The sequence below is a fragment of the Aethalodelphis obliquidens genome, unplaced genomic scaffold (genome assembly GCF_003676395.1).
Source record: "Aethalodelphis obliquidens isolate GAN/ISIS:26980383/991018 unplaced genomic scaffold, ASM367639v1 scaffold33, whole genome shotgun sequence".
Lineage (NCBI taxonomy): Eukaryota > Metazoa > Chordata > Mammalia > Artiodactyla > Delphinidae > Aethalodelphis > Aethalodelphis obliquidens.
Genome location: NW_020837977.1, coordinates 13,363,734 through 13,391,672, shown reverse-complemented (window position 1 = coordinate 13,391,672; position 27,939 = coordinate 13,363,734). Strand labels below are relative to the sequence as shown.

Genomic DNA, 27,939 nt, shown 5'->3' with positions numbered 1-27,939 from the left:
GAAATAGACACAAGTCTTGAAAGACACAAACTACTAAAGGTTACTCAAGAAGAAATAAATAACTTGAATATCCTACATCAATTAAAGAAACTGGATTTGTAATTAAAAACTTTAGCACAAAGAAAACTCTAGTCCCACTCATTTCACGGGTGAATTCCACCAAACATTTGAAGAAGAAATAATACATAATACATTAATTCTCAGAGAAGAGGGATTGCTACCCAACTCATTCTATAAAATCAGCATTACTATGAAACCAAAACCAGGCAAAGACATTACATGAGATGAAAACTACAAACTGATTTTCTTCATGAACATAGACGTAAAAATTCCAAACATAGTTTTAGCAAAGTAAATCCAACAATATATACAAAGGATAATGCATCATGAGATTTATCTCAGGAATGTACACAGTCGGTTTAATATTTCAAAATCAATCAATGTAATTTATAATATTAATACAATAAAAATGAAGAACCATATGATCATATTACTAGGCACAGAAACAGTCTTCGACTGAATCTAAAACCCAGTAATGTAGAAATAGAAGGAAACTTTCTCAATCTTATAAAGAGCATCTATGAAAAATTTACAGCTGACATCATACTTAATGGTGAAAGGTTGATGTTTTTCCCCCAAAGATCAGGAACAAGACAAAGATCTCTACTCTCATAAGTTCTGTTTGAAATTCTACCAGAGGTTCTACCCACTGAATCAGACAAGGAAAAGAGAGAAAAAGCATCCTGATTGAAAACAAAGAAGTAAAACTGTCCTTATTTAGAGGTACTTAAATATCTTTGTACAACATCTGATAGAACCTGAAGAAAACTAATGGAATATGTAAGTCAGTTTAGGAAGGCATCAGGATAGGAGATCAGTATAGAAAAATCAATTTTCTTCCTACATACCAGTAAAAAACAAGAAGAAATTGAAATTATAAACTAATACCACTTACATTTGCATCCAAAAATATGATATACTTAGGACTAAATCTGACAAAAGATGTGAAAGATCTGTACATGAAAAACTATAAAACAACACTGAGAGAAATTTTAAAAGCCCTTAAATAGTGAGACACACCAAATTCAGAGACCAGAAGCCTCAACATTGTAAAGACATCAGTTCACCACAAGTAAAGATATAGATTTTATACAATCTCAGTCAAAACCTCAGCACGTTTTTTATTTGGTAGAAATTAACAAACTAATTCTAAAATTCATATGGAAATACAAATAATCTCTACTATAACCAAAACAACTGAAAAAGAAGTTTCAAATTCTATGATTTCAAGATTTCCTATAAAACGAGATGAATCAAGACAATGTGGTATTGATATATAGAGAGATAAACAGATCAATGGGACTGAATAGAGTTCAGAAATAGAGCCATATGTATAAGAACATTTTCAATGGAGGTGCAAAGGCAATTCAGTGGGAAAGGAATAATCTTTGCAGCAAATTCTCATGGAATATTTGAATCTGAAAATCTGCTCTGACCTATATTTCTCCACTGAATTTATTTGGTTATTTATTTGGTTATTATGGATTCTTTTTTTTTCCAAAACTTTTTATTCAAGTAGAGTTGATTTACAATGTTTTATTAGTTTCAGGTGTACTGCAAAGTGACTCATATATATATATCCATATATATATATGTTCTTTTTTTTTAACATCTTTATTGGAGTATAATTGCTTTACAATGGTGTCTTAGTTTCTGCTTTACAACAAAGTGAATCAGCTATACACATACATATATCCCCATATCTCCTACCTCTTGCATCTCCCTCCCACCCTCGCTATCTCACCCCTGTAAGTGGTCACAAAGCACTGAGCTGATCTCCCTGTGCTATGCAGCTGCTTCCCACTAGCTATCTATTTTACATTAGGTATGTAAATCATTTGGTAACAATATTCTATTGTATATATGTGTCACATCTTCTTTATCCATTCATCTGTCGATGGACACTTAGGTTGCTTCCATGTCCTGGCTATTGTAAATAGAGCTGCAATAAACATCGTGGTACATGACTCATTTTGAATTATGGTTTTCTCAGGGTATATGCCCAGTAGTGGCATTGCTGGGTCATATGGTAATTCTATTTTCAGTTTTTTAAGGAACCTCCATACTGTTCTCCATAGTGGCTGTATCAATTTACATTCCCACCAACAGTGCAAGAGGGTTCCCTTTTCTCCACACCCTCTCCAGCATTTATTGTTTGATTTTTTCATGATGGCCATTCTGACTGGTGTGAGGTGATACCTCATTGTAGTTTTCATTTGCATTTCTCTAATGATTAGTGATGTTGAGCATCCTTTCATGTATTTGTTGGCAATCTGTATATCTTCTTTGGAGAAATGTCTATTTAGGTCTTCTGCCCATTTTTGGATTGGGATGTTTGTTTTTCTGATATTGAGCTGCATGAGCTGCTTTTAAATTTTGGTGATTAATCCTTTCTCAGTTGCTTCATTTGCAAATATTTTCTCCCATTCTGAGGGTTGGCTTTTCATCTTGTTTATGGTTTCCTTTGCTGTACAAAAGCTTATAAGTTTCATTAGGTCCCACTTGTTTATTTTTGTTTTTATTTCCATTTCTCTAGCAGGTGGGTCACAAAGGATCTTGCTGTGATGTATGTCATAGGCTGTTCTGCCCATGTTTTCCTCTGAGAGTTTTATAGTGTCTGGCCTTACATTTAGGTCTTTAATCCATTTTGAGTTTATTTTTGTGTATGGTGTTAAGGCACTCTTTTACATGTAGCTATCCAGTTTTCCCAGCACCACTTATTGAAGAGGCTATCTTTTCTCCATTGTCTATTCTTGCCTCCTTTACCAATGATAAGGTGACCATATGTGCATGGGTTTATCTCTGGGCTTTCTATCCTGTTCCATTGATCTATATTTCTGGTTTTGTGCCAGTACCAAACTGTCTTGATTAGTCTGAAGTCTGGGAGCCTGATTCCTCCAGCTCCGTTTTTCTTTCTCAAGACTGCTTTGCCTATTCAGGGTCTTTTGTGTTTCCATACAAATTGTGAAATTTTTCGTTCTAGTTCTGTGAAAAATGCCATTGGTAGCTTGATAAGGATTGCATTGAATCTGTAGATTGCTTTGGGTAGTAGAGTCATTTTCATAATGTTGATTATTCCAATCCAAGAATGTGGTGTATCTCTCCATCTGTTTGTATCATCTTTATTTTCTTTCATCAGTGTCTTATAGTTTTCTGCATACAGGTCTTTTGTCTCCTTAGGTAGGCTTATTCCTAGGTATTTTATTCTTTTTTTTGCTATAGTAAATGAGAGTGTTTCCTTAGTTTCTCTTTCAGATTTTTCATCATTAGTGTATAGGAATGCAAGAGATTTCTGTGCATTAATTTTGTACCCTGCTACTGTACCAAACTCATTGATTAGGTCTAGGTCGTTTTCTGGTAGCATCTTTAGGATTCTCTATGTATAGTATCATGTCACCTGCAAACAGTGACAGCTTTACTTCTTCTTTTCCAATTTGGATTCCTTTTATTTCTTTTTCTTCTCTGATTGCTGTGGCTAAAACTTCCAAAACTATGTTGAATAATAGTGGTGAGAGTGGGCAACCTTGTCTTGTTCCTGATCTTAGAGGAAATGGTTTCAGTTTTTCACCATTGAGAATGATGTTGGCTGTGGGTTTGTCATATATGGCCTTTATTATGTTGAGGAAAGTTCCCTCTATGCCTACTTTCTGGAGGGTTTTTATCATAAATGGGTGTTGAATTTTGTCAAAAGCTTTCCCTGCATCTATTGAGATGATCATATGGTTTTTCTCCTTCAATTTGTTAATATGGTGTATCACATTGATTGATTTGTGTATATTGAAGAATACTTGCATCCCTGGGATAAACCCCACTTGATCATGGTGTATGATCCTTTTAATGTGCTGTTGGATTCTGTTTGCTAGTATTTTGTTGAGGATTTTTGCATCTATGTTCATCAGTGATATTGGCCTGTAGTTTTCTTTATTTGTGACATCTTTGTCTGGTTTTGGTATCAGGGTGATGGTGGCCTCATAGAATGAGTTTGGGAGGGTTCCTCCGCCTGCTATACTTACTTTGGAACAGCTTGAGAAGGATGGTTGTTAGCTCTACTCTAAATGTTTGATAGAATTCACCTTGAGGTCATCTGGTCCTGGGCTTTTGTTTGTTGGAAAATTTTTAATCACGGTCTCAATTTCAGTGCTTGTGATTGGTCTGTTTATATATTTTCTATTTCTTCCTGCTTCAGTCTCAGAAGGTTTTGCTTTCCTAAGAATTTGTCCATTTCTTCCAGGTTGTCCCTTTTATTGGCATATAGTTGCTTGTAGTAACCTCTCATGATCCTTTGTATTTCTGCAGTGTCAGTTGTTACTTCTCTTTTTTCATTTCTAACTCTACTGAGTCTTCTCTCTTTCTTTCTTGATGACTCTGGCTAATGGTTTATCAATTTTGTTTATCTTCTCAAAGAACTAGCTTTTAGTTTTATTAATCTTTGCTATTGTTTTCTTCATTTCTTTTCCATTTATTTCTGATCTGATCTTTATGATTTCTTTCCTTCTGCTAACCTTGGGGTTTTTTGTTCTTCTTTCTCTAATTGCTTTAGGTGTAAGGTTAGGTTGTTTATTTGAGATGTTTCTGGTTTCTTGAGGTAGGATTGTATTGCTATAAACTTCCCTCTTAGAACTGGTTTTGCTGCATCACATAGGTTTTGGGTCGTCGTGTTTTCATTGTCATTTGTTTCTAGATATTTTTTGATTTCCTCTTTGATTTCTTCAGTGATCTCTTGGTTATTTAGTAATGTATTGTTTAGCCTCCATGTGTTTGTATTTTTCACGGATTTTTTCCTGTAATTGATATCTAGTCTCATAGCGCTGTGTTTGGAAAAGATACTTGATACAATTTCAATTTTCTTAAATTTACCAAGGTTTGATTTGTGACCCAAGATATGATCTATCCTGGTAATGTTCCATGAGCACTTGAGAAGATAATCTATTCTGTTGTTTTTGGATGGAATGTCCTATAAATATCAATTAAATCCATCTTGTTGAATGTGTCATTTTAAGCTTGTGTTTCCTTATTTATTTTCATTTTGGATGATCTGTCCATTGGTGAAAGTGGGGTGTTACAGTCCCATACTATTATTGTGATATTGTCGATTTCCCCTTTTATGGCTGTTAGCATTTGCCTTATGTATTGAGGTGGTCCTGTGTTGGGTGCATAAATATTTACAACTGTTATATCTTCTTCTTGGATTGATCTCTTGATCATTATGTAGAGTCCTTCTTTGTCTCTTGTAATAGTCTTTATTTTAAAGTCTATTTTGTCTGATATGAGAAATGCTACTCCAGCTTTCTTTTGATTTCCATTTGCATGGAGTATCTTTTTCCATCCCCTCACTGTCAGTCTGGATGTGTCCCTAGGTCTGAAGTGGGTCTCCTGTAGACAGCATATATATTGGTCTTGTTTTTGTATCCAGTCAGCCAGTCTATGTCTTTGGGTTGGAGCATTTAATACATTTACATTTAAGGTAATTATCGATATGTATGTTCCTATTACCATTTTCTTAATTGTTTTGGGTTTGTTATTGTAGGTCTTTTCCTTCTCTTGTGTTTCCTGCCTAGAGAAGTTCCTTTAGCATTTGTTGTAAAGCTGGTTTGGTGGTGCTGCACTCTCTTAGCTTTTCCTTGTCTGTAAAGGTTTTAATTTCTCCATCAAATCTGAATGAGATCCTTGCTGGGTAGAGTAATCTTGGTTGTAGGTTTTTCCCTTTCATCACTTTAAATATGTCCTGCCACTCCCTTCTGGCTTGCAGAGTTTTTGCTGAAAGTTTTTGCTGTTAACCTTATGGGGATTCCCTTGTATGTTTTCTGTTGTTTTTCCCTTGTTGCTTTTAATATTGTTTCTTTGTATTTAATTTTTGGTAGCTTGATTAGTATGTGTCTTGGTGTGTTTCTCCTTGGATTTATCCTGTATGGGACTCTCTATGCTTCCTGGACTTGATTGACTATTTCCTTTCCCATATTAGGGAAGTTTTCAACTATAATCTCTTCAAGTATTTTCTCAGTCCTTTCTTTTTCTCTTCTTCTTCTGGGACCCCTATAATTCGAATGTTGGTACGTTTAATGTTGTCCCAGAGGTCTCTGAAACTATCCTCAGTTCTTTTCATTCTTTATTCTTTATTCTGCTCTGCAGTAGTTATTTCCACTATTTTATCTTCCAGGTCACTTATCCGTTCTTCTGCCTCAGTTATTCTGCTATTGATCCCTTCCAGAGAATTTTTAATTTCATTTATTGTGTTGTTCATCATTGTTTGTTTGGTCTTTAGTTCTTCTAAGTCCTTGTTAAACATTTCTTGTATTTTCTCCATTCTATTTCCAAGATTTTGGATCATCTTTACTATCATTACTCTGAATTCTTTTTCAGATAGACTGCCTATTTCCTCTTCACTTGTTTGGTCTGGTAGGTTTTTAATTTGCTCCTTCATCTGCTGTGTATTTCTCTATCTTCTCATTTTGCTTAACTTAATGCATTTGGGGTCTCCTTTTCTCACGCTGCAGGTTCATAGTTCCCATTGTTTTTGGTGTCTGCCCCCAGTGGGTAAGGTTGGTTCGGGGGTTGTGTAGGCTTCCTGGTGGAGGGGACTGGTGCCTGTGTTCTGGTGGATAAGGCTAGATTTTGTGTTTCTGGTGGGTAGGACTGCGTCCAGTGGTGTGTTTTGGGGTGTCCGTGACCTTATTATGATTTTAGGCAGTATCTCTGCTAACGGGTGGGGTTGTGTTCCTCTCTTGCTAGTTGTTTGGCATGGGGTGTCCAGCACTGTAGTTTGCTGGTCGTTGAGTGGAGCTGGGTCTTAATGTTGATATAGAGATCTCTGGGACAGCTTTCACCATTTGATAGTACCTGGAGCCGAGAGGTCTCTGGTGGACCAATGTCCTGAACTGGGTTCTCCCACCTCAGAGGCACAGGCCTGACACTCAGTCAGAGAACCAAGGCCCCGTCAGTCACACAGCTCAGAAGAAAAGGGAGAAAAAAAGAATAATTTATTAAAAAATAAAAAATTAGAAAAAATATTAAAAATAAAAATATTAAAAAGTAATAAAAAAAGAAAGAAAAAAGAGAGCAATGAAACCAAGAAACAAATCCACAAATGGTAACAGGTGCTAAAAACCATACTTAAAAAAAAAAAAAAATGGACAGACAGAACCGTAGGACAAATGGTAAAAGCAAAGCTGTACAAACAAAATCACACGAAGTGCACTGCCTCAATTTGGGATGCTTCATTGTCTATTCATGTATTCCACAGATGCAGGTACATCAAGTTGATTGTGGAGATTTAATCCGCTGCTCCTGAGGCTGCTGGGGGAGATTTCCCTTTCTCTTCTTTGTTCACACAGCTCCCAGGGTTCAGCTTTGGATTTGGACCCGCCTCTGCGTGTAGGTCTCCTAAGGGCGTCTGTTCTTCGCTCAGACAGGACGGGGTTAAAGGAGCAGCTGCTTTGGGGGTCTGGTTCACTCAGGCCGGGGGGGTGGGAGGGGTACGGAGTGCGGGGCGAGCCTGAGGGGGCAGAGGCCAGCGTGACGTTGCACCAGCCTGAGGCATGCCGTGCATTCTCCTGGGGAAGTTGTCCCTGGATCACGGGACCCTGGCAGTGGCGGGCTGCACAGGCTCCTGGGAGGGGAGGTGTGGATAGTGACTTGTGCTCGCACACAGGCTTCTTGGTGGCGGCAGCAGCGGCCTTAGCGTCCCATCCTCTGTGCGGGAATCTCTCTGCTTTGCCCTCCGCACCTCTGTGGCTGTGCTCTCCTCCCTGGCTCTGAAGCTTTCCCCCTCCGCCACCCACAGTCTCCGCCTGCAAAGGGGCTTCCTAGTGTGTGGAAACCTTTCCTCCTTCACGGCTCCCTCCCACTGGTGCAGGTCCCGTTCCTATCCTTTTGTCTCTGTTTTTTCTTTGTTCTCTTGTCCCACCCAGGTATGTGGGGAGTTTCTTGCCTTTTGGGATGTCTGAGGTCTTCCACCAGCGTTCAGTGGGTGTTCTGTAGGAGCTGTTCCACATGTAGGTGTATTTCTGATGTATTTGTGGAGAGGAAGGTGATCTCCGCGTCTTACTCCTCCACCATCTTGAAGGTCTTCCTCCTCCTTCAAACTATGTTGACAAACATCTATGAAGTACCTCACAAGGTATTATGCTGACTAATGAAGAGGATACAAAAATGAACTGTATAAAATCCTGCTATAGACTGAATGTTTTTGTCCCCCTAAAACTCATATGTTGAAATCCTAACCGCCCAGGTAATGGTGTTAGGAGGTGGGGCGCTTTGGAGGTGATTGGGTCATGAAGGCCCCATTCATGAATGGGGTTAGTGCTTTGTAAAAAAAAACTCCAGAGTTCCCTAGTCCTTTCTATCAAGTCAGGACACAGCAAAAATCTGCCATCCACAAACCAGACTTCTTACCAGATACCAAATCTGCAGGTGCTTTGACCCTGGACTCCCCAACCTCCAGGACTACGAGAAATAAATTTCTGTTAAGCCACACAGTTTATGGTATTTTTGTTACAGCAGCTTGAAAAGACTAAGAAAAAAATCTCTATTCTCAAATAATTGACATTAGAAAGTAAAAAAAAAAAAAAAAAAGAGGTAAATTAATGACTAGAATAGAATATTGAAAATTATTAGGCAAAATAAGAATTATAAAATACTTTGGGAACACAAAGAAGCAAGGTATTACTTCTAATAGGAACAATAAGGTAAGAATTAAGGAAGAATTTGGTGTTTAGCTGAGTCTTGAAGCACAGGTCTAACTTGGGATGAGACAGAAGCGGAGAAATCTTCCACAGAAAGAGGAAAATATGGAGGTGGAAACCTGAAAGAGGACAGTTCAGGGATCTGTGGGAAGTTTGGTGGAATTTCACAGGGCTCTGGGTGAGGAATAGTGATGATCAAGGCCTCACAGAAGACTCAGAGTCAGATTATGGAGTTTCTTGAACAGTCATCTGAGGAATTCAGACTCTGTTCCACAGGCAATGGTTACTGATGGTTTTAATGAATGATCATAAATAACCTGCATTTTAGGAAGTTTCTCTTGTCGTGAATACATATAAGTGGAAAGGTAAAGAGTATAAGAAGAAGTGATTGTGGAGAGAAGGAACCCTCCTATGCTGTTAGTGGGAATGTAAATTGGTGTAGCCACTATGGAGAACAGTATGGAGGTTCCTAAGCTAAAAACAGAGCTACCATATGATCCTGCAACCTCACTCCTAGGTATATATCCAGAAAAAACCACAACTGGAAAAGATACATGCAATACAATGTTCGTAGCAGCACTATTCACAATAGCCAAGACATGGAAGCAACCTAAGTGTCCATGGATGGATGAATGGATAAAGAAGATGTGGTATACACACACACACACACATACACAATGGAATATTACTCAGCCACAAAAAAGAATGAAATAAGGCCATTTGCAGCAACATGGAGGGACATAGATTACCATACTATGTGAAGTAAGCCAGAGAGAAAAAGACAAATATCACATGATACCACTTATAGGTGGAATCTAAAAAAAAAAAAAGATACAAATGAACTTATTTACAAAACAGAAATAGACCCACAGACACAGAAAACAAACTTATGGTTACCAAAGGAGAAAGGGGGGTCAGGATAAATTAGGAGTGTGGGATTAACAGATACACACTACTATATATAAAACAGATAACCTCAAAGACCTACTGTATAGCACAGAGAACTATATTCAATAGTTTGTAATAACCTATATGGAAAAATAATCTTAAAAAGAATATATATATATATATATATATATATATATATATATATGAAACTGAATCACTGTGTTGTACACCTGAAACTAACACAACATTTTAACTCAACTATACTTCGTTAGAAAAAAAAAAAGTGGAAGTGATTGTAAGAGTCTGAGGAGAAGCTGTCACAGGGCTGAGGGAACGGCAGTGCAGGGAGAGAGCCAATTTCCTGGCTAAATGAAATGGTTAAATTTTAGGGAAAAGAAGATTTGAAAATAAAACTCTTAGAAATAATTTCATTTGCCAATATCAAAGAAAAAAGCTGTAATTTCTCACCAGTAAAACTTAGATCCAAATCTATCTTCACTCGAATAAAAATGAATCTACTAATTTCACTGTGTTTCTAGATGATCATGTTTTTTTAACAGAATGCACTACTCAGCATGCTGTCACTTAGAAGGTGGTGACATTCTAAAACATGACAGATGACTGTCAGCCTGAAAGATAGGATCTATGTTGTGATTCTTTTTATGAATAACGTGTAGCTTATTTTTATGCAACGGCACACTGCATGTTTGGGTTTTAACAGATGGTAAACTCTTTTTACCAGGGTTTTAAACTTGCAAACTGGGAATGAAAACTATTTCTACAGTACACACTTTAGCTGATCCTAGCTTTGGACACGTTTAATTAGAGAGTGAGCTACCAATAGCACAATCAAGCAGACACATGGGAGAAGCAGGAACTTGCTTCCTTGCTGAATACATTATTTTACCCCAGCAATTAATGGCACGATTGAGTTTTATAATAAATCCCTTAAGCATTTAGCTTTTTAAGTTAGCTGTTTTCCAAAGCAGTGTTAATAAAGCTTTAACACCCGAGGCAGAAGGAAAGCACATGGGGTTCACGGAAGCAGTTAAAAAGCAAGATGCAGTATGAATCAAAGTGACAAGGCAACAAAATAAAAAGCTCACCCAAGTTCATTAGTTTTATGCAGAAGCTATAATTGGCAATTAATGCTACTTCCACCTTGAGCAGAGTTGATATTATATAATCATGGTAGCTAACTGACCCTGAAGGCTCCAGATAAATAATACATAAATAGTTCTAGAAATAGGCTCTAATTTAATCTATTTGGTGAACCAGGAAAGGAACAAACAAAAGGTACCATCAATGTTATTGAAGAAACAAAGGAAAGTACTTTAAAAATCACTGGATATTAAAAAAAAAAAAGAATTATAATTTTCCCCCAAAGTGGTAGTTGTCAAGAGTTTCAAAATGGGACTCTAATCAATGTCAATTGTTTCATAGACAGCATTCCTGTGATACCCTAGTAGCACTGCTCTTGCAGTTAAGATGAGCTGGCTGTATGCAGAAACACGTAGGAGTTGTTTTTCTTAACCCATCATCCCTGTCATTAAAAATACTTAGGGGGCTTCCCTGGTGGCGCAGTGGTTGAGAGTCCGCCTGCCGATGCAGGGGACACGGGTTCGTGCCCGGTCCGGGAAGATCCCACATCCCGCGGAGCGGTTGGGCCCGTGAGCCATGGCCACTGAGCCTGCGCGTCCAGAGCCTGTGCTCCGCAACGGGAGAGGCCACAGCAGTGAGAGGCCCGCGTACCGCAAAACAAAAAAACAAAACAACAACAACAAAAAAATTAGGTATCTGAATTCTCAGGTCTATGCGAAGAGATCTGCACGGATACAACCCTTGTTCGCTAACTGAGGACCAGCCCAAATGTCACACTCTATGAAGACGTCCATTCTTTCCACCTACCCTCCCACCCCCAGTAGTGAGTTATTCCCTCCTTGGTGCTCCCACCGCGTTTTGCTCATAACCTCTGCCTCCTTATATCGTTTGCTTTATTTTATTTGCTCTATTTTCAGGGCACTCCACAGAGCATGGCAAACAAACAAAGCTGAAACACTGGTTAATTTAATGAATCGTCCCTCTTAACTAGAAGCTGCTGTCCCTTGACTCAGTTCCCACGCTCGTTCTTTAAGAAGTCAACACACATAGGGGTGAACCGGGACTATACCTTCACCCAACACAAGTGAATCTCCGGTAAAAGAAATGTATTAGGATATATGCAATTCCTACCCTTACTCCCTTCATCCACATGAGCTGACTTCTTAAGAATTAACTCAAAGGCAAAATCAGTCTTCTCTGATTCTACCATAATCAAATGGACAAATGTACTTATGATTTGAAATAAGTTTAGAATTTACAATATAAGTTGCTGCACATTTGCCTTAAATGATTAATATCTCTAGTAGTGAACAATTTGGAGGATGTATGAAATAGATTCCTTTAACTACCTCAGTGATTTTTTTTACGACTTTAACAGAAAAGAGTTTATAAAAAGTTCTCCCTGGCCATCCAAGAAGGCATCCACAGCAGTGAACCACAATGCCGAGCAGCTTCTGTGTGTAAAGCACAGCTGGGCCCCATCAGGAGAGGGCAAAGCATGAGACAAAATAGTGCAATATATTTGCTCTCTATTATTACGTTTATATTTTTCCCCGAACATCTTCATCCCATATAAGAACATATCTTCCATCAATGATATGTCCTAGGTCCCCAGATGTTTTATAACCTGCACATGATGAGGGTTAAATTAAACAGCAAAAATCGCAAAGAGAGCAGTTTCTGCCCCTGGCTGCTGCAGGAGGGTGGAGAAAGAGGACAGTAGGGCCAGAGGGCTTGAGCACAGTCTGCCTGGAAGTGGGTCTCTCCTAGTCAAAGGCCAGAGAGGCAGTCAGTGTCTTCCCAGGTGGTATCTCTGTAGCGTTGGAAGGGCTGAAGTTGCTTCCAACATTTGCTGACATCAATGCGATAGTAACTAGTGGTAACAGAAAAAGCTAGACTTAGGAAAGCGTCATTGTTCTTTAATACCTGAAGTTTGAGTGCGGGTAGATGGCGACTGAGAATTCGTTAACATTTTTCTCGTAGTCCCGATTTAAATTTGCAAGGTTTAGCAAAGGAATGGGCCCGTGTGAGGTGAGAAGAGGGTTTGCAGATGAGACAGAACATGAGCCGCGAAAGAGGAAAAGGGTCCAGAACCAAATTCAGACACAGACACCCTGCCCAGCTCAGCATCCTACCAACGCCACAATGAGGAAGTAGCTGGTTCTCAGACCTGCGCCGCTGGGGCAGGGGTCTGCTTACCATTTGTGGCGCGTATATTTATCTTTAGGAGAGCTGTTTAATAAACTTAAACTTTCCATAGTATAGGTTCAGCTCCTCTCAGATAATCCTTTTGTTGTCTTTATATTTTATTAAAGAGTCCCTTCAAATTGGATTCAAATATTATCAAGGAATGGTATCGGAACCAAGTGGACCCCATGAAAAAGTTTTAGTTAAGAGGATCCTGGTGCACGGACCAAGTTGACCAGGTCATCAGCATGCCTTACCTAGTACTTCTCAACATGTCTGCTCATCATAATGACTGTGCTCCAGAGCCAGGAAACCACAGTATCTGGGAGTGGGACCCGGGACCCTTTCTGAAAACTCCCACATGTGACTCTAACATGGAGGCGGGGCTGAGAAATGCTGCATTACACACCGGTGCCTACACGGAAGCCAGTTGTGTTTAGGTGCCTCCCTGGTTTCAGTAGCAGTTCATTATCCATATACCAGCTTCCAATGTTCTGGATGGAGGGCGAGGAGGCCAGTGGGGGGTTAAATCAAAGCATTAAGGCAGCTGATAAACCTTGAGTGTCGCTGATGTCCCTGCACCAACCCCGTGCCCTGCTGCCATCACCCTGGACCTAAGAGTCCATGGCAGGGCTGGCGGTGGGCTCTACCCTACGCCAGGGCCTCTGGAGAATTTCAGTGCTCCTCTTCTATGTGAAAATACTTTGTCAGCAAACATCCTCCCACTCCCAGCCTTTCTTGTGGTCTTTTCCCGAATCCCTGTGAGAGTTAGTGGCTTCTCCCCATTCCTAAGATATATCTGCCTGTTGCCTACTGGATGGCCTTCCGACACCACCTGCTGCTCGTGCCTGACTTTCCTGAGTGTCTGTCTGACCTTAGGCTCCAGCCACTCCCATGCTGCTCTGTGCCACTGCTGAGCAGCCTCAATAACAGCAAAGGGCTGTAGGATCTAAGGAGATAAAGTAGAAAGAACATTCTAGCAAAGGAGAAAAGCACGACTGACACGGTGTTATGGATAAATAGACCAGCTTCCCAGGCAGAACGTAATCAAATCCCCCAAACTGAAACAGAAAGGATGTGATTTATTTTCACTATTACTAATACTTTCTGTTGTCAACACATATTTGATTTTTTAATGAAAAATATAAACATATGGCAAGAATTACTGCTGTAAATGTCAGTACAATTCACCATTATATCAGAAGAATGAAAAATGCTGGGAGGAAGGACTCTGTAATCAGACTGAGATAATTCTCAGTAATACCTTTTTCAAACCTAGGCACTCTCCAACTTGAAGTCTTGTTTAAGTAAATGAATCTATTCAACTACCAACAGCACTGTCTTTTTATGGCACATTTTCTGAAAGCTTAGTTTTAAGCTAGCTTGGGCATATGTAGCTAATATGTCACTCCTTAATATGCTTCGGTATACAAATAGACAATGTGTTAATACACAAAAGATGGATTATTCTGATGCAGCATCTCATTTCCCATCAGTTAAAAGAAAATTTAGATCCTAATGATAATTGTAAAACACACTAATAGCTGAGTTTTTTCCTTAAGAAACCTATTTTTCTTCCCTGCTCACGTTGTCACGATCATTACAGAAATGAGCATTGTAAAATGTTGAGTGTTCAATGGGAAACATTAGAACGGGATTTTAATGATAACAAAGAATTTGCCATTATTGTCCTGTGGTGTATTGGACGGAAGAGCCACTCTAGTGGAAACAGGTGCCTGAATTATCACTCGTACTACAATACAGTTAAAAATCATGAAATGAAAAATAAAAACAAAGCAAATGTGTATTTCAACACAGCTAAAAACCTCTGCTTCACTTGCTGAGACTGGTAATATATGCTGAGCTTATTGAAATCACTAAAATTGCTGTAATTAAACTTCTCTCTAAATCAGACTTGTATAAGAGTCAGAAATCTCCTATAATTAACTTATCTGGAGAAGTAATCAGACAATAACTGCTGGTATATTTTAGGAACCACTAAGACTACTGTAGCTGTTGAATGTAATGACTATAATAAGTCTGTAACAGCAGTTATCTCATAATGTCTTTTCACAGCTGCAAGGGTGCCCTGAGTTGGCTTAAGTGTGTTATTGCTACATTGCTCTTCTACATTAAGGGAAAATTCTGAAGCCATAGTGGTGTGGCCTGAACTGAACCACCAGCCTATGCTACATCTAAATGGGTTGTGGTACTAATAATGAAAAACTTACAGTGTTTTAGGGACTGCTAAAGACAATGAACCAAAGCACCTCCCATTGACAGCTGAAAGACAGAAGACCTACATACACTGACGGTGCAGGAACTGAGTTCAAGGCAGTGATGACTTGGTCATGCCCATGTACGTCAATGAAAAGGACGCTAAGAGACCAAATAATTGAAGCTTGATGACAGGTGTCTCCACAGTCAGAAACTACAGTTCTTATCTCAATAAGATAATGAATAAATTCTTTGCTGGAAGCATTTATTCTTTGCCTCACTCTTCCCAAGCTCCCAAAAACAAAATCATCTGAATCAAGGTTGTCCAATGTTTTTGTACATACTTTATTATTTTATAATGGCAAAGTATATGAAAGCATGGTGATATTGTTAGACCTGTTCAAAGTACCAAAACAGACCAGAGAACACCATTCTCTCACGTATTCATTCATACACTCATTTATCCCAACCATTATGTACCTGTAAGGCATGGTACATGAAGTTAATAGAGTAAAAACCAATTGGGAAAATATTTTCGTAATACAAAAATCCAACAAGGGGTTAATATCAGTAATACACATGAAACCACTGAAAATCAACAAGAAAAATATTTTTAACTAAAATACGAAGAGGCAGTTCACAGTCAGGGAATCCAGAATGGGTTGGAGATATCCAGCTTCTTCAATATTCAGAGTGTTTGTATTCTATATTTCACTCATTAAATCAATGAAATATCGCTGAAACATTAAAATAATTATTTGAAGGCACTAGAACATGACTAAAGACAGGGAGAAACTTAAAAGTAGAAGAGTTTATTCTTGAAAGATTGTTTCTACATTGGGTAAGAATGATGAGTTTGTGGTTTTCTTGCATGGGCAGTGTCCTTCCTCACTGAAGGGCGTGGATGGCGGCATTCAGAGCGACAGAGCAGATAGAAATTTAAAGGAGAAATGTTGGAAGCAGGAGAGCCACAGAAGGACTGAGATCCTGAGAGTAAACTCTGCCCAAATCCCTGGCTGATGGTTAACTTTCCATCTTCATGGGTAACCCCAGGGAGGCTGGTGAAAAAGCAAGCAGAAACTCGAAGAAGATGCATTCGTTATACATGACTGCAAAACAAACTACCCCCAAACTTAGCAGCTTACAACCACCATAAACATTTATTATCTTACACAAGTTCCTCCTCCTCCACAGACCTGCCTAAAGGGCTGCTTGTGTGTTCTCATAACATGGCAACTGGTTTCCCCCAGAGCAAGTAACCAAAGGAAAGCAAGGTAGAAGCTGCAATGTCTGTCATGACCTAGCCTTGGAAGTCACACTCTGTCATTTCTGCAATACCCTCTGGGTCACACAGGTTCGCCCTATTCAGTGAAGAGAGGACTACAGAGAGGCATGACTGCTAGGAGGCAGGAATCATCGGGAGACTTCACGGCAGCAAAAACTATGGCAGAAATCGATCTTCAAAACACATAACTGCTTCTGGTGAAATCTGTAAGTCTGTTGTGTCTTGCCTGAATACATTTCTCAATACACACACAGTTCGAGTAGCAGAAAATAGATGTCCTCCTGGCTTGAGATATAACTTGCGCAGAAGGTAGCGCTGGCACAGCAACCGGAAACTTAGACGGGGAATCCCACATGCAAAGGGAAATCTCAGAAGCAAGCCCCGAGATCTGAGTATGAATCCTGCCCAAATCTTCAGCAGACCAGCAAATTATGCAGGCACAGGGCGCCTCGACCGCCACCCACCAGAGGGCTAGACTTAAAAACAGCAGTTAGAAGCCAAAAACCCTGAGCAGAGGCAGTCGCTGCTTCCTACTGCAGGGGAGACAGATTTTTTCCGTTTGAGCCCAAGCAAATTAACTGTGTACAAGACACCAACAACTCCCAGAAAAAGCAAAACAAATTCCAGAGATGCTGCAACATATAACATACACAATCCAGCTTTTGACCAAAAATTACTAGACATGCAAAGGAAAAGGACTCTCCTGACTCAATCAGGATACAAAAAAGGAGGCAATAGCGACTGCCTTTGAGTGTGCCCAATACCAGGTGTATCAGAAAAACACTTCAAATCAGTGATTATAACTGAACACAAAGGATTACAGAAAAAACAAGGTTTTCATGAGTGAACAGATACAGAATCTTGACAGTGAAATGGAAACTACAAAAAAGAAGCAATTGGAAATCTAGAGCTGAAAAGAACGGTGGCTGGAATGAAATTTTAACTAGATGGACTCAACAGCAGATTTGAAATGGCAAAAGAAAGAATCACGGAACTTAAAGATAGAGCAATAGAAATTATGCAATACAAAGGAAAAAAATGAATGAAGGTTCAAAACCTGTGGGACAGTATCATGCAGTCCAACGTGTAACTAACTGGAACACCAGAAGTAGTGAAGAGAGAAAGAAGGAAAAAAAATACTTGAAATAACGGCTAAAAAATACTTAATTCACAAGACCTTTTTGATAAGGATTACATGAGAAACTATGTGAAAATAACTTGAGATATAGTACATTGTAGACACAAAGTTCATTCATACTTGGATATTCTGTTTATAATTCTCCCTTCCCACCATTTAGGCTATTTGCATCTCATATTATCACCATCAGATGAAGAGGCAATCAAAGGAAATGGAGTTAACCACATTTTTTCGTACTACAACTATTTTATTCAGCTCCTACTATGTAATGGTTAATTGCCACTGGAGAGATGTAATGGTTAATCTGATGCATCAAATTAACCAGGCTATGGTACCCAGATATTTGGTCAAACTTATCTGGATGTTGCCGTGAAGGTATTTTTTTAGATGAGAAGATATTTTTTAGATGAGACTAACATTTCAATCAGTCGACTTTGAGCAAAGCAGATTTTTCTCCATAATGTCAGTGGGCCTCATCCAATCAGTTGGAGACTCAAAGAAAAAGACTGACACCCCTCCCACCTCCAAGAAAGAGGGGATTCTGCCTCCAGAATGTCTTTGTCCTTGAGCTATAACATCAACTCTCTTCTGGGTCTCCAGTTTGCCTGCCTGCCTGCCCTGCAGATTTTAGACTTGCTGCCTGTACAATGTTATGAGCCAGTTCCCTAAAATACACCTGTGTCTGTGTTTCTCTCTAAACACACACACACAAACACACACACACTATCGGTTCTTTCTCTGGAGAACCTTGACTAATACAAGGGTGGAGGAGGTCATGGTTCCCACCCTTAAGAAGTTTTTTTTGTGTGTGTGTAAAAATTAAGGGGAAAACTCAAAATACATGTCAAAAATCTGAAACACGAGGTTTCTTGGGAACAGAGAGGAGAAGTACACATTCCAGCCTCGGGTAGGAGATGGGGGTGTAGTCAGGGAAGGCTTCCTGGCAGAGGTCATCGCTAAGCTCAGTTCTGAGGAACAGGAGTTTGTGACTGTGAAGTGGGGAGTCAAGGAAGCGCATTTTGAACAGAGGAAAGACATAAGCAGGAGCCAGATCCTGAGCCGCTTCAGGTGCTGCTGTAAGGAGTCTGGTTTTTTAATCCTCAGGGCAGTGTTCTCCATTTTTGCTCAAATACGTTATACACAGTTGTAAGAATCCCAGGAAAATCTTCATGGAGACAGACATATTGATATTTTAAAAACATGAAAACTTCTTAATTAGGCTTGATTATTGCCCTTGTTGGCTCTCTCTCTATTTTCCTTATGATCACAGAAAACTCAGAAATATCCACATGAGGTACTGGTTGCATTAAGCTGATTTAAGGGCAGTGATATAGCCATCCCAGACTTTTCTCTAAGTTGCATAAAAAATGTCATTTGTTAGTGTAAATGTGACTTGTTTTCTAGTGCCATCTGGTGTTTTGCTGAGGCACTATTACTTTTAAAAGAACACAAGTAGTAACCAGGAAATCTTTAAATGCCTTCTTAAAGACGTTCACAAAATTTAGTGAGTAAGCATATCCTTAATTGTAATGAATAATATAGTGGGACATTAAATATTAGTCTAAATCAAAGGAGAATTTCTGGAAAAGACCCTGATCCAGAAGCAATTCTATCTAACACAACACACACACACACACACACACACACACACAGACATACAAACACATGCAAAAGCACATTCCCTTTTTGCAGGCATGGGTATATTCTGTTGCTCCTCAAATTTCTTTAAAGGCTCACATATCCTGTTTTAATAACTGACATTTGACATGTATTAAATCAGTAACACACTGCATACTTTTAACGTTCAATGAATTTGTTAACGCACAGCTTTTTAAGAAGTCACGTTTGACTCCTTTCTCTCATACCCCACATCCTAACCATTAGCAAATCCTACAGACCTCACATGGGAATATATGCAGAATCTGACCACTGCTCGCCACATCTACCCCACATCCTAATCCCAGGTGTCACCATCTCATGCCCGGACCACTGCAAGCATCTTCTAAGTGGCCTCCCTGCTTCCAATTTTGCATCCCTACATCCAGAATGAGCCTTTTGAAACATAAAGCAGATCATAGCAATCTTCCTCTCAGAATCTCCCAATGGCTTCCCATCTCACTTGAGATCATATTCAAAGCCCTTCTTCAAAGCTTTATGTGATTTGGACCCTATAACCCCTCTGATCTCACCCCCTCCTCTCTCTCTCCCTTCATATTCCTCACCTGCCACACTAGCCTCCCTACTAATCCTCACATGTGCTAAGCACACCTCCCCGAGGGACTATGAATATGTTTTTCATATTCATATTCCACCCTTGGAACTCACTTCTCCCAGGTGGCTGCAGAGCTCACGCCCTTGCATCTTGCATCTCCAAATGTCACTGTCCAAGAGGCCCATCAACAGAGCAACACCCCAGCCCACTGTCATCCTCTGTACTCTTTTCCTCTTTTATATTCCTTTTCATATTTATCACTGCATATTATATTCTATTTTTTTAAAATTATATACTTCCCTACATACACATACACTAAAATATAAGTTATAAGTACCACGAGAACTGAGACTTTGTTTTTATTGAATGTTTTAGCCCCAGTGCCTAAAACAGGGCCTGGCACATAGCAGGTACTCAATATGTTCTGAATAAATGGATGAATAAAAATAACTGTTTGAACTGGACATTTCATAAGCCACTTTTGTGTTGCATGACTTTGTTACTCACAATACCATTCTGTGGCTGGGGAATATGGAATGTGTGGGAAAAGATGACATCCAGTGGGGAGAAACTGATATAGCAATTTTAGCTAAAACAGATGTAAATAAACTGATTCAATTTAAGAAGCTGGCATCTCCAAAGAGGGCCTGTTTTGGAATTAGCCCTATTCCAAACCTATGCCTCTATCAAAATATACTAAACCTGATTCTCTAAAAGAAAAGGATCATATAATTATTAATTCTAAGTAAAAATAATATCTTCCCCCTCTCATCCGTGGTTCTTTGATAAAGAACTTGAGGGAGGTAACGCGGTAGAAAATTAGACAACCTAATGGTTCATCCTGAGACAAATTTACAATTACTATTTTAAAAAAACTCCATTTCTATTATTATGAAATTAATGTCTGGCTATTAAAACATTCAATTTTTTCACCACAGATTCCAGAAATGGAATATTTCCCCTTCCCTCTGCCCTGCCAGTTAACAGCACTGTATGAATCTATCTGAGTAAAAAACGGATGGAATTCCCAAAGCTGACAATTTGCTCAAATAGGATTTTCAGTAAATCTGGGGTAACATTGATTCATTATGTCTTTTAATCCTAAGACTCTTCTTGGATGTCACAATCAATAAAAGACTTCAGTTGCCAACATCCCTCGGTTGGTATTAATATAAGTTCTACATGATGGAGTGAGAAGCCGGTCAGGTGAAGCTGCTGCGGATTCTCTCCACAGGTTCCGTGAAGAAAGAGCCAAGGGAGCCCACCTCCCAGGCCACTGGAAAGATCGCTTTAGGCTCAGAACCCCGGGAGGGTAAAGCTGTGCAAAGGGTACCAGAGGGAACCGGGCAGTGCAGAGGGACACACAGCCCCAGGGAGGAAACGGAGCCCTGCAGAGTGAGCAGCCTGAGGTCACAGGAACGCTGTGCACAGCGTCTGGAGCAGGGTTTGTCCCTGTTTACGTCGGCAATAAGTGACCTCCACAACCCAGCCTCCCGTCTCTATCTCTGCAAGTAGGTGCTGGAGTGAGCCTCCCAGAAGCCAAGCAGTCAGAGTGTGAAGTGGAAAGGCTCTGCTCTGCACAGGCACTTGCACGGGCTGGGCGTGGCGCCCCAGTGCACGAAGAAACCAATCCTGACTCTGCCATGGTCTGGCCCCTGACTTTCTCTCCAACTGCCCTGCACACACTCTCAGCTTATTAGGGGTGCTCCAGCTCCTCAGGCCTTCACTCCCGCCTCAGGACCTTTGCACAGACTGTTCTCTGCTTGGAGTGCTCTTAGCCAAGTCTTCCCACAGCGGCCTTGAGCACATCATTAACCTCCTCAGAGACCTTCTGAGAGTGAGAACCCGAGGCGTGAGGGCTGTAAACCACTGGAAAGGACTTCTGTTTTACCCTGCGGAAGATGTGAAGAGGCTGGAGGCATGTGAGCAACATGATACGACTTAGGTTTGAAAACGGTCACTGTGGCTACTGAATTGAGAAAGATTATAGAGACAAAGCAAGGCCAGTTAGGAGGCAAGTGAAATAATCAGGCAAGAGATGGTGGCAGCTGGGACCCAGGTGGTAGATGGGGGAAGGTGGCAGGAAGTAGCTGGATTCGGGATCCATTCGGAAGAGAGGACAGGGTTTGCTGATGGAATGACAGGGAGGCAGGAAAGAGAAGGTTTGTAGGAGGAGTGTATTTTCAGGGGAAGGTCAGGAGTTCCGTTTTATACTTTTTAAGTTTGTTGCGATTATTTGATACCCAACTGAGGGCACCAGGTAGCCATCAGGTAGACAGCTGGACATACCTGTCTAGAGTTCAGGGAAGAGGCCCAGCCTGCAGTTAAAGCAGTAGTCTTTGGCATAAAGACATATTTAAAGCCATGAGATTTGATGGGATCATCAAGGGAGTGTGTGTAGATGGAGAAACACTCTGAGGACTGATCCTGGAGCCTCCAATGCCTGATGGTCAGGGCGAAAAGGAGCAACCACCCCAAGAGGCTGGGAAAAAGCAAACAGTAGAGATAGGAGGAAAGTCAGAAGACCGTGGCATCTTGCAGGCCAAGGGAAGGAAGTGTTCCGGAGGAGAGGAAGTGATCAGTTCTATCAAAAGCTGCTGATACCCTCCTCTCTGCTTTGTCTTTTCTCCTTAGTACTCATCACTACCCAACAGAGTAAGTCATGAATATAGTGGAAGATGGGGGAGGTAAGGCAGCATGGAGAGCTTGTGTGAGTAGATGATCAGGTGAAATCCCAGTCATCTATATATAAAAGCCAGCCAACGGTTTCCAACATGGAGGAGAAAATTGCGGAATTCAGAAGTTATTTAGAAATGCGTAGGTGTAAACAACTTAAATGTCCATTGACAGATATAAGGATAAAGATGTACTACATATGTACAATGGAGTAGTACATATATACAATGGAATACTACTCAGCCATACAAAAGAGTGAAATAATGCCATTTGCAGCAACATGGGTGCACCTAGAGATTATCATGCTAAGTGAAGTCGGAAAGAGAAAGACCAATACCATATGATAGCACTTAAATGTGGAATCTAAAATATGACCCCAATGAACCTATCTATGAAACAGAAACAGACTCACGGACATAAAGAACAGACTTGTGGCTGCCAAGGGAAAGGGGGGTGGGGGAGGGATGGATTGCTAGGTTGGGGTTAGCAGATTTAAGCTATTATATATGGAATGAATAAACCACAAGGTCCTACTGTATAGCACAGAGAACTATATTCAATATCCTATGATAAACCATAATGGAAAAGAATATTTAAAAAAAAATATCTATAAATGTATAACTGAATCACTTTGCTGTACAGCAGAAATTAACACAACATTGTAAATCAACTGTATTTCAATTAAAACAAAAGAAATGCATAGGGAAGTACTAGAAGAAACAACTAAAAATGTTGGGATGGGACTCATCGATAGGGAGTAGTAGGGTGGAAGAATATTATTTTTCTTTATAAGTCACTTTAAAAATTAGACCTGTGTATCACTTTAATATAAAATTAAAAACAACTAGTCAGAAAAAAAAATGCATGAGCTAAACGCTTGGTTCCCAGCCTAAGGGCTATAAAATAATGGCCACAGGCCAGTAACTCCATATACTCAAGTAGTATTTACATACTGAGTAAGTAAGATCTTGGACCTTACTCGAACTGTACCTTTTAAGCGTAAATACTTCTTTTATCACCACAAATTAAAGCCATTCCTGAAAACTCCAATAATGTTTAATCATTGACGATTTTATCATTCAATTGACTCTAAAAGTATAAACACTATTCTATGATCATCCATATAATATTTATAAATTTAACTATAAATTTAATAGCTCCTCACTCTAATGACCTTTGTGAGAGTTGAATTAAAATTCTACACCATTCTTAAATTTATTAGAATGCCTCTGTCATAAGTTCTCAGAAGGCAGAGATGACGTTTTCTATATGGATGTAACTGTTTGCATGCCTTTCTTTCCAACAATTCAGAGTTCCTTGAAAAAAGAACACGTTCTAATAATCTTTGGATCTCTCTACCTTGGATCTCTCTACTTAGCACCTTTGTCAACAAAGGTGACAATAATAATTAAGGTTTCCTAAGTGCTTTTCCTGTGCTAGGCACTGCTTTAAGAACTTTACATATATTTTCACTTAATTACTATTGTGGAAACAGTTCCTGGAAGTTGGTACTATTATTATTATTCCCATATCACAGAAGAGGAAACTGTGGCACAGAGGCTAAGTAATTCTCAAGATGCATGTACAGTGAATGACAAAACCAGGATTAGAAGCCAATCTCTCTCCAGAGCCTTAGCTTTTAATGTTTATGGAGAATATTCATGTCTGTTGATAAAATCATTGAAATAATAAACTCACTGGCAATTTATTTTAACTAGTGATATAAAATAAAATCATGTTATTCATGGATAGTATTGATTCAGTAACTCTTCCCTATGTATACTTGAAACGTTGATTTGATAATCTCACCTTTTTCTTTTTTTTCTGGATCATCTGTTTTCTTATTTGTTTCTGAAAAGATAAAGCAAAATAAGTACTGTGAGAGTCATGATTCAATATGTCAAATTACAGGACTATCTTTAAATGAATTCAAATAAATATCGTTTAAGAACAATATTTCTGGGATTAAGAGATACACACTCCTGTATATAAAACAGATAAACAACAAGAACCTACTGTACAGCACAGGGAATTATATTCAATATCTTGTAATAACCTACAATGGAAAAGAATCTGAAAAATTATATATATATATATGACTGAAGCACTTTGTTGTACACCTGAAACTAACACGACATTGTAAATTAATTACACTTCAATTTAAAAAAACAGAAAAATATTTCTGGGCAAACCATTCAATTTTCCTAAATCCTGAATTCTTTACACATGCAATTTGTTATAAAATATTAAGAATCTGAATAACTTATAAAAGTCGCCGAGCAGTAAGTAGGTACTGGGCACCAGGCTGAATGTTCCTGGTCTTTAAGGGGTGGAGGGTCACCTTCACCAACAGTAAGTGCCCCTGTGGGTGCAAACTGGGTCAGGAGAAGCCCTCCTCAAGGCCTGTCCAATATTTTTATTGCCTCCTAAAGCCATATACTACTTTATAATAGGCACTGTGTGCTTTCAAGGAATGCAGCATGCCACCCTACTGAGAACACTAGCCTCACTCCTCAAGCACTTCATACATCCACAGGTGACCCAGTGGGGATGCCCACACTGAGCCCAGGTGTGCTATAGCTCACCTGCTGAGGAGAGGCTGTATCAGCCTCTCACTAAGTTCATCACAGCTAGTGTCTCTCCACCAGCGGATGGGGCTGCCGAGCACAGCAAAACCCACCAAGAGCCTGGACAGGCCGAAGAACACCCACCACAGACAGGGAACAACAGCACATGACCTGACTGTGTAAACAAGCTCATTTCTGCATTTATAACCTCCTATCTGGCCTTTGGTTTAGTACAGATTAGGATCTAGTTAATTTTCAAGGTAGACCAGTTAATTTCTGTCCCAGTAGGTACTTATCTAGCCTTTGAGAATTCCTAGGAATGATGTGTATGCGTGAGTTCCAGTGGGGATGGGGCAGAGTTTGGGAGATTGATTAAAAAAATCATAGATTCCAGGGACTTCCCTGGTGGCGCAGCGGTTAAGAATCCACCTGCCAACGCAGGGGTCACAGGTTCGAGCCCTTGTTTGGGAAGATCCCACATGCCACGGAGCAACTAAGCCCGTGCGCCACAACTACCAAGCCTGCGCTCTAGAGCCCGCAAGCCACAACCACTGAGCCCGCGTGCCACAACTACTGAAGCCCGCGCGCCTAGAGTCCGTGCTCCACAACAAGAGAAGCCACCGCAATGAGAAGCCTGCGCACTGCAACAAAGAGTAGCCCCCGCTCGCCGCAACTAGAGAAAGCCCATGCGCAGCAACGAAGACCCAACGCAGCCAAAAATAAATTAATTAATTTTTAAAAAGTCATAGATTCCATCCTTTCCCCAGAGTAGACGTGAGAGGGTGCGGGTGCCATGCAGGGTGCGTTCAGGGTTGCAGTCATGATCATTGGATTTTTTCATCCCCAGTTTCCCACATTCATTCATATAAACCATTTCATTTTCTGGAGGCGAGAAGTAAATCTGAGGCAGGCTCCTGATGCAAGGGGGATTTTTATCCATCGAGTGTCTTTCTCCTTTGAGACCCCAGGTGAGAGGAAGCAAACTGACTAAAAGTGTGCCAGCTTGGTGCCAAGCACAAGGCATGTCTCTTGTCTCCCGACACCCTCCGCAGAAGGTCTTATCTCCTTCTTCGTGCAGAGGAGGAAGCGGAAGCTGAGAAAGTAGAGGGCCCAAGTCATCAAGGTCAGCGGTGCACACAATCCCAAAACACGCTCTTTCTCCTGTGCCAGCCTCTACTTTTGTTGGAAGGGAAACGAAGGCAAAGAGAAGTGCAGGTCTTGACTTTTGCAAAGAGTGGGTTTTATAACGATGGCTGTATACACACTAGCCAGTGCTTCAGGAGGTATGAGGATATAAAATAAAAAAGACTTCTAGGGCTTCCCTGGTGGCGCAGTGGCTGGGAGTCCGCCTGCCGATGCAGGGGACGTGGGTTCGTGCCCCGGTCCGGGAAGATCCCACATGCCGCGGAGCGGCTGGGCCCGTGAGCCATGGCCACTGGGACTGCGCGTCCGGAGCCTGTGCTCCGCAACAGGAGAGGCCGCGACGGTGAGAGGCCCGCGTACCGCAAAATAAATAAATAAAAGACTTCTAGATCACTACTGAACTTTCTAGAATTTCTGATCTTATTAATATATACCCTCCTTATCAGTCCAGGCAGTACATCGGTTAGTAAGCTGCACTCTTGTAGGCATCAGGGATACAGGATAGAAGAAAAGCATCGAAAATCTCCACCTCCAAGGAGCTCTCTCTCTGCGGTACCAGCAATGCCTGCAGGAGGGCTGGGCGTCTCCACACCTTCCAGTAATCTGTTACCTGACACATGGCTAGTGTAATTTTAAAAATCAAGCATAAAATGCAAGTTTTAAGTTGACTAGAGAAGACGGGTAGGTGCTGGTCATGAAGAAAAGTTTAGGGCTCTCCACAAATCTTCCTGCCCCTGGGGGGAAACCAAGGAAGGAGGAGTGGATTGAACTGGTCACCTTTTAAATAGGTGTGGGAGGGCCCTGGCCAGGTGCGCTCCCAGGAATCAGGGCCACCGTGTTTGTATCTCCTGCAATGCAATACCTAGGGTGGGCGAGAGGCTGCCCTAAGAAGGCCTAGCCCAATCATTCCGGCCCCGGGGCGAAAGCTGTGGGTTGTGTCCTCTTCTGCCCTACCTCACATCAGCATGCTGAGATCCGAGACTCGTGTTTGGGTGTGGAAAATACACAGAGCAGGGAATTTTAGCTTCTCGGGTTTTCAGTGCTTAAATTGAGCTTAGGTAAAGTTTTCTAAGAGATCCAGCTTACCTCACTAGCATTCAGCACAGTAGAATAAAGCGTAACTTTGCTTTCCTTTACTCTTTGTACATAGGCTTCCCTGGGAGACCTCCAATGGCCCTCGATGTGCCAAAAAGGAAAATGATTTATTAAAATTTAACTGTCTGCCAGGCATTGTTCTAAACACTTAATGCAGATGATCCCATTTAACTCGATCAGCTCTGAAAGGTAATTTTAATTCTGTAGATCAGGCAACTGGCTTAGAGAGGCTAAGGAATCTTGCCAAGGGTTGCAGAACAATTAAGACGGATTCAGAAGGCCACACTCTACAACAATACTACGTTAGTCATGCTCTGTATATTCCAACAGTGGGCAGTCCATACATAAAAGGGAACTCTACACTCAGTCCAACCCAGAAAATTACAATCTCACCGGTAACTCGAATTTAGTGTTTAAATACATACACGAAAAGAAAACGATGTTACACATTCTCTAACTGTACTAACGTTACTTTTTCTTTTTCTTTTGACAGTCCAGAATCATTTTTAAAATCAACATGAAATGAATGAATAAAATGCTGAAAATCAAACATTGTTCAAATATATGGGACAGCACGGCACAAATCTTCATGGAACAAAAACATTATGATGTTCCTTTGCTGACGATCCACAACTGCAGAGCTCAGTTCTCAGAAATCTACAAAGCGAGTCAACGTGTCAGAATTTGAA

General features: G+C 40.4%; 1 protein-coding gene across 7 annotated transcripts in view; it reads right to left on the bottom strand.

The window, feature by feature from the left end:
- ASPH (aspartate beta-hydroxylase) overlaps positions 1-27,939 on the bottom strand; it is a 386,751-nt gene that overhangs the window by 258,488 nt on the left and 100,324 nt on the right. For all 7 annotated transcript variants that reach the window (XR_003437357.1, XR_003437358.1, XM_027128024.1 and 4 more), the window contains one exon: positions 24,255-24,296. Coding sequence is in view for 5 of the 7 variants with exons in the window: in XM_027128024.1 (XP_026983825.1) it covers positions 24,255-24,296 (42 nt within the window). In the remaining 2 variants the exon portion in view is untranslated. The remainder of the gene's footprint in view (positions 1-24,254; positions 24,297-27,939) is intronic.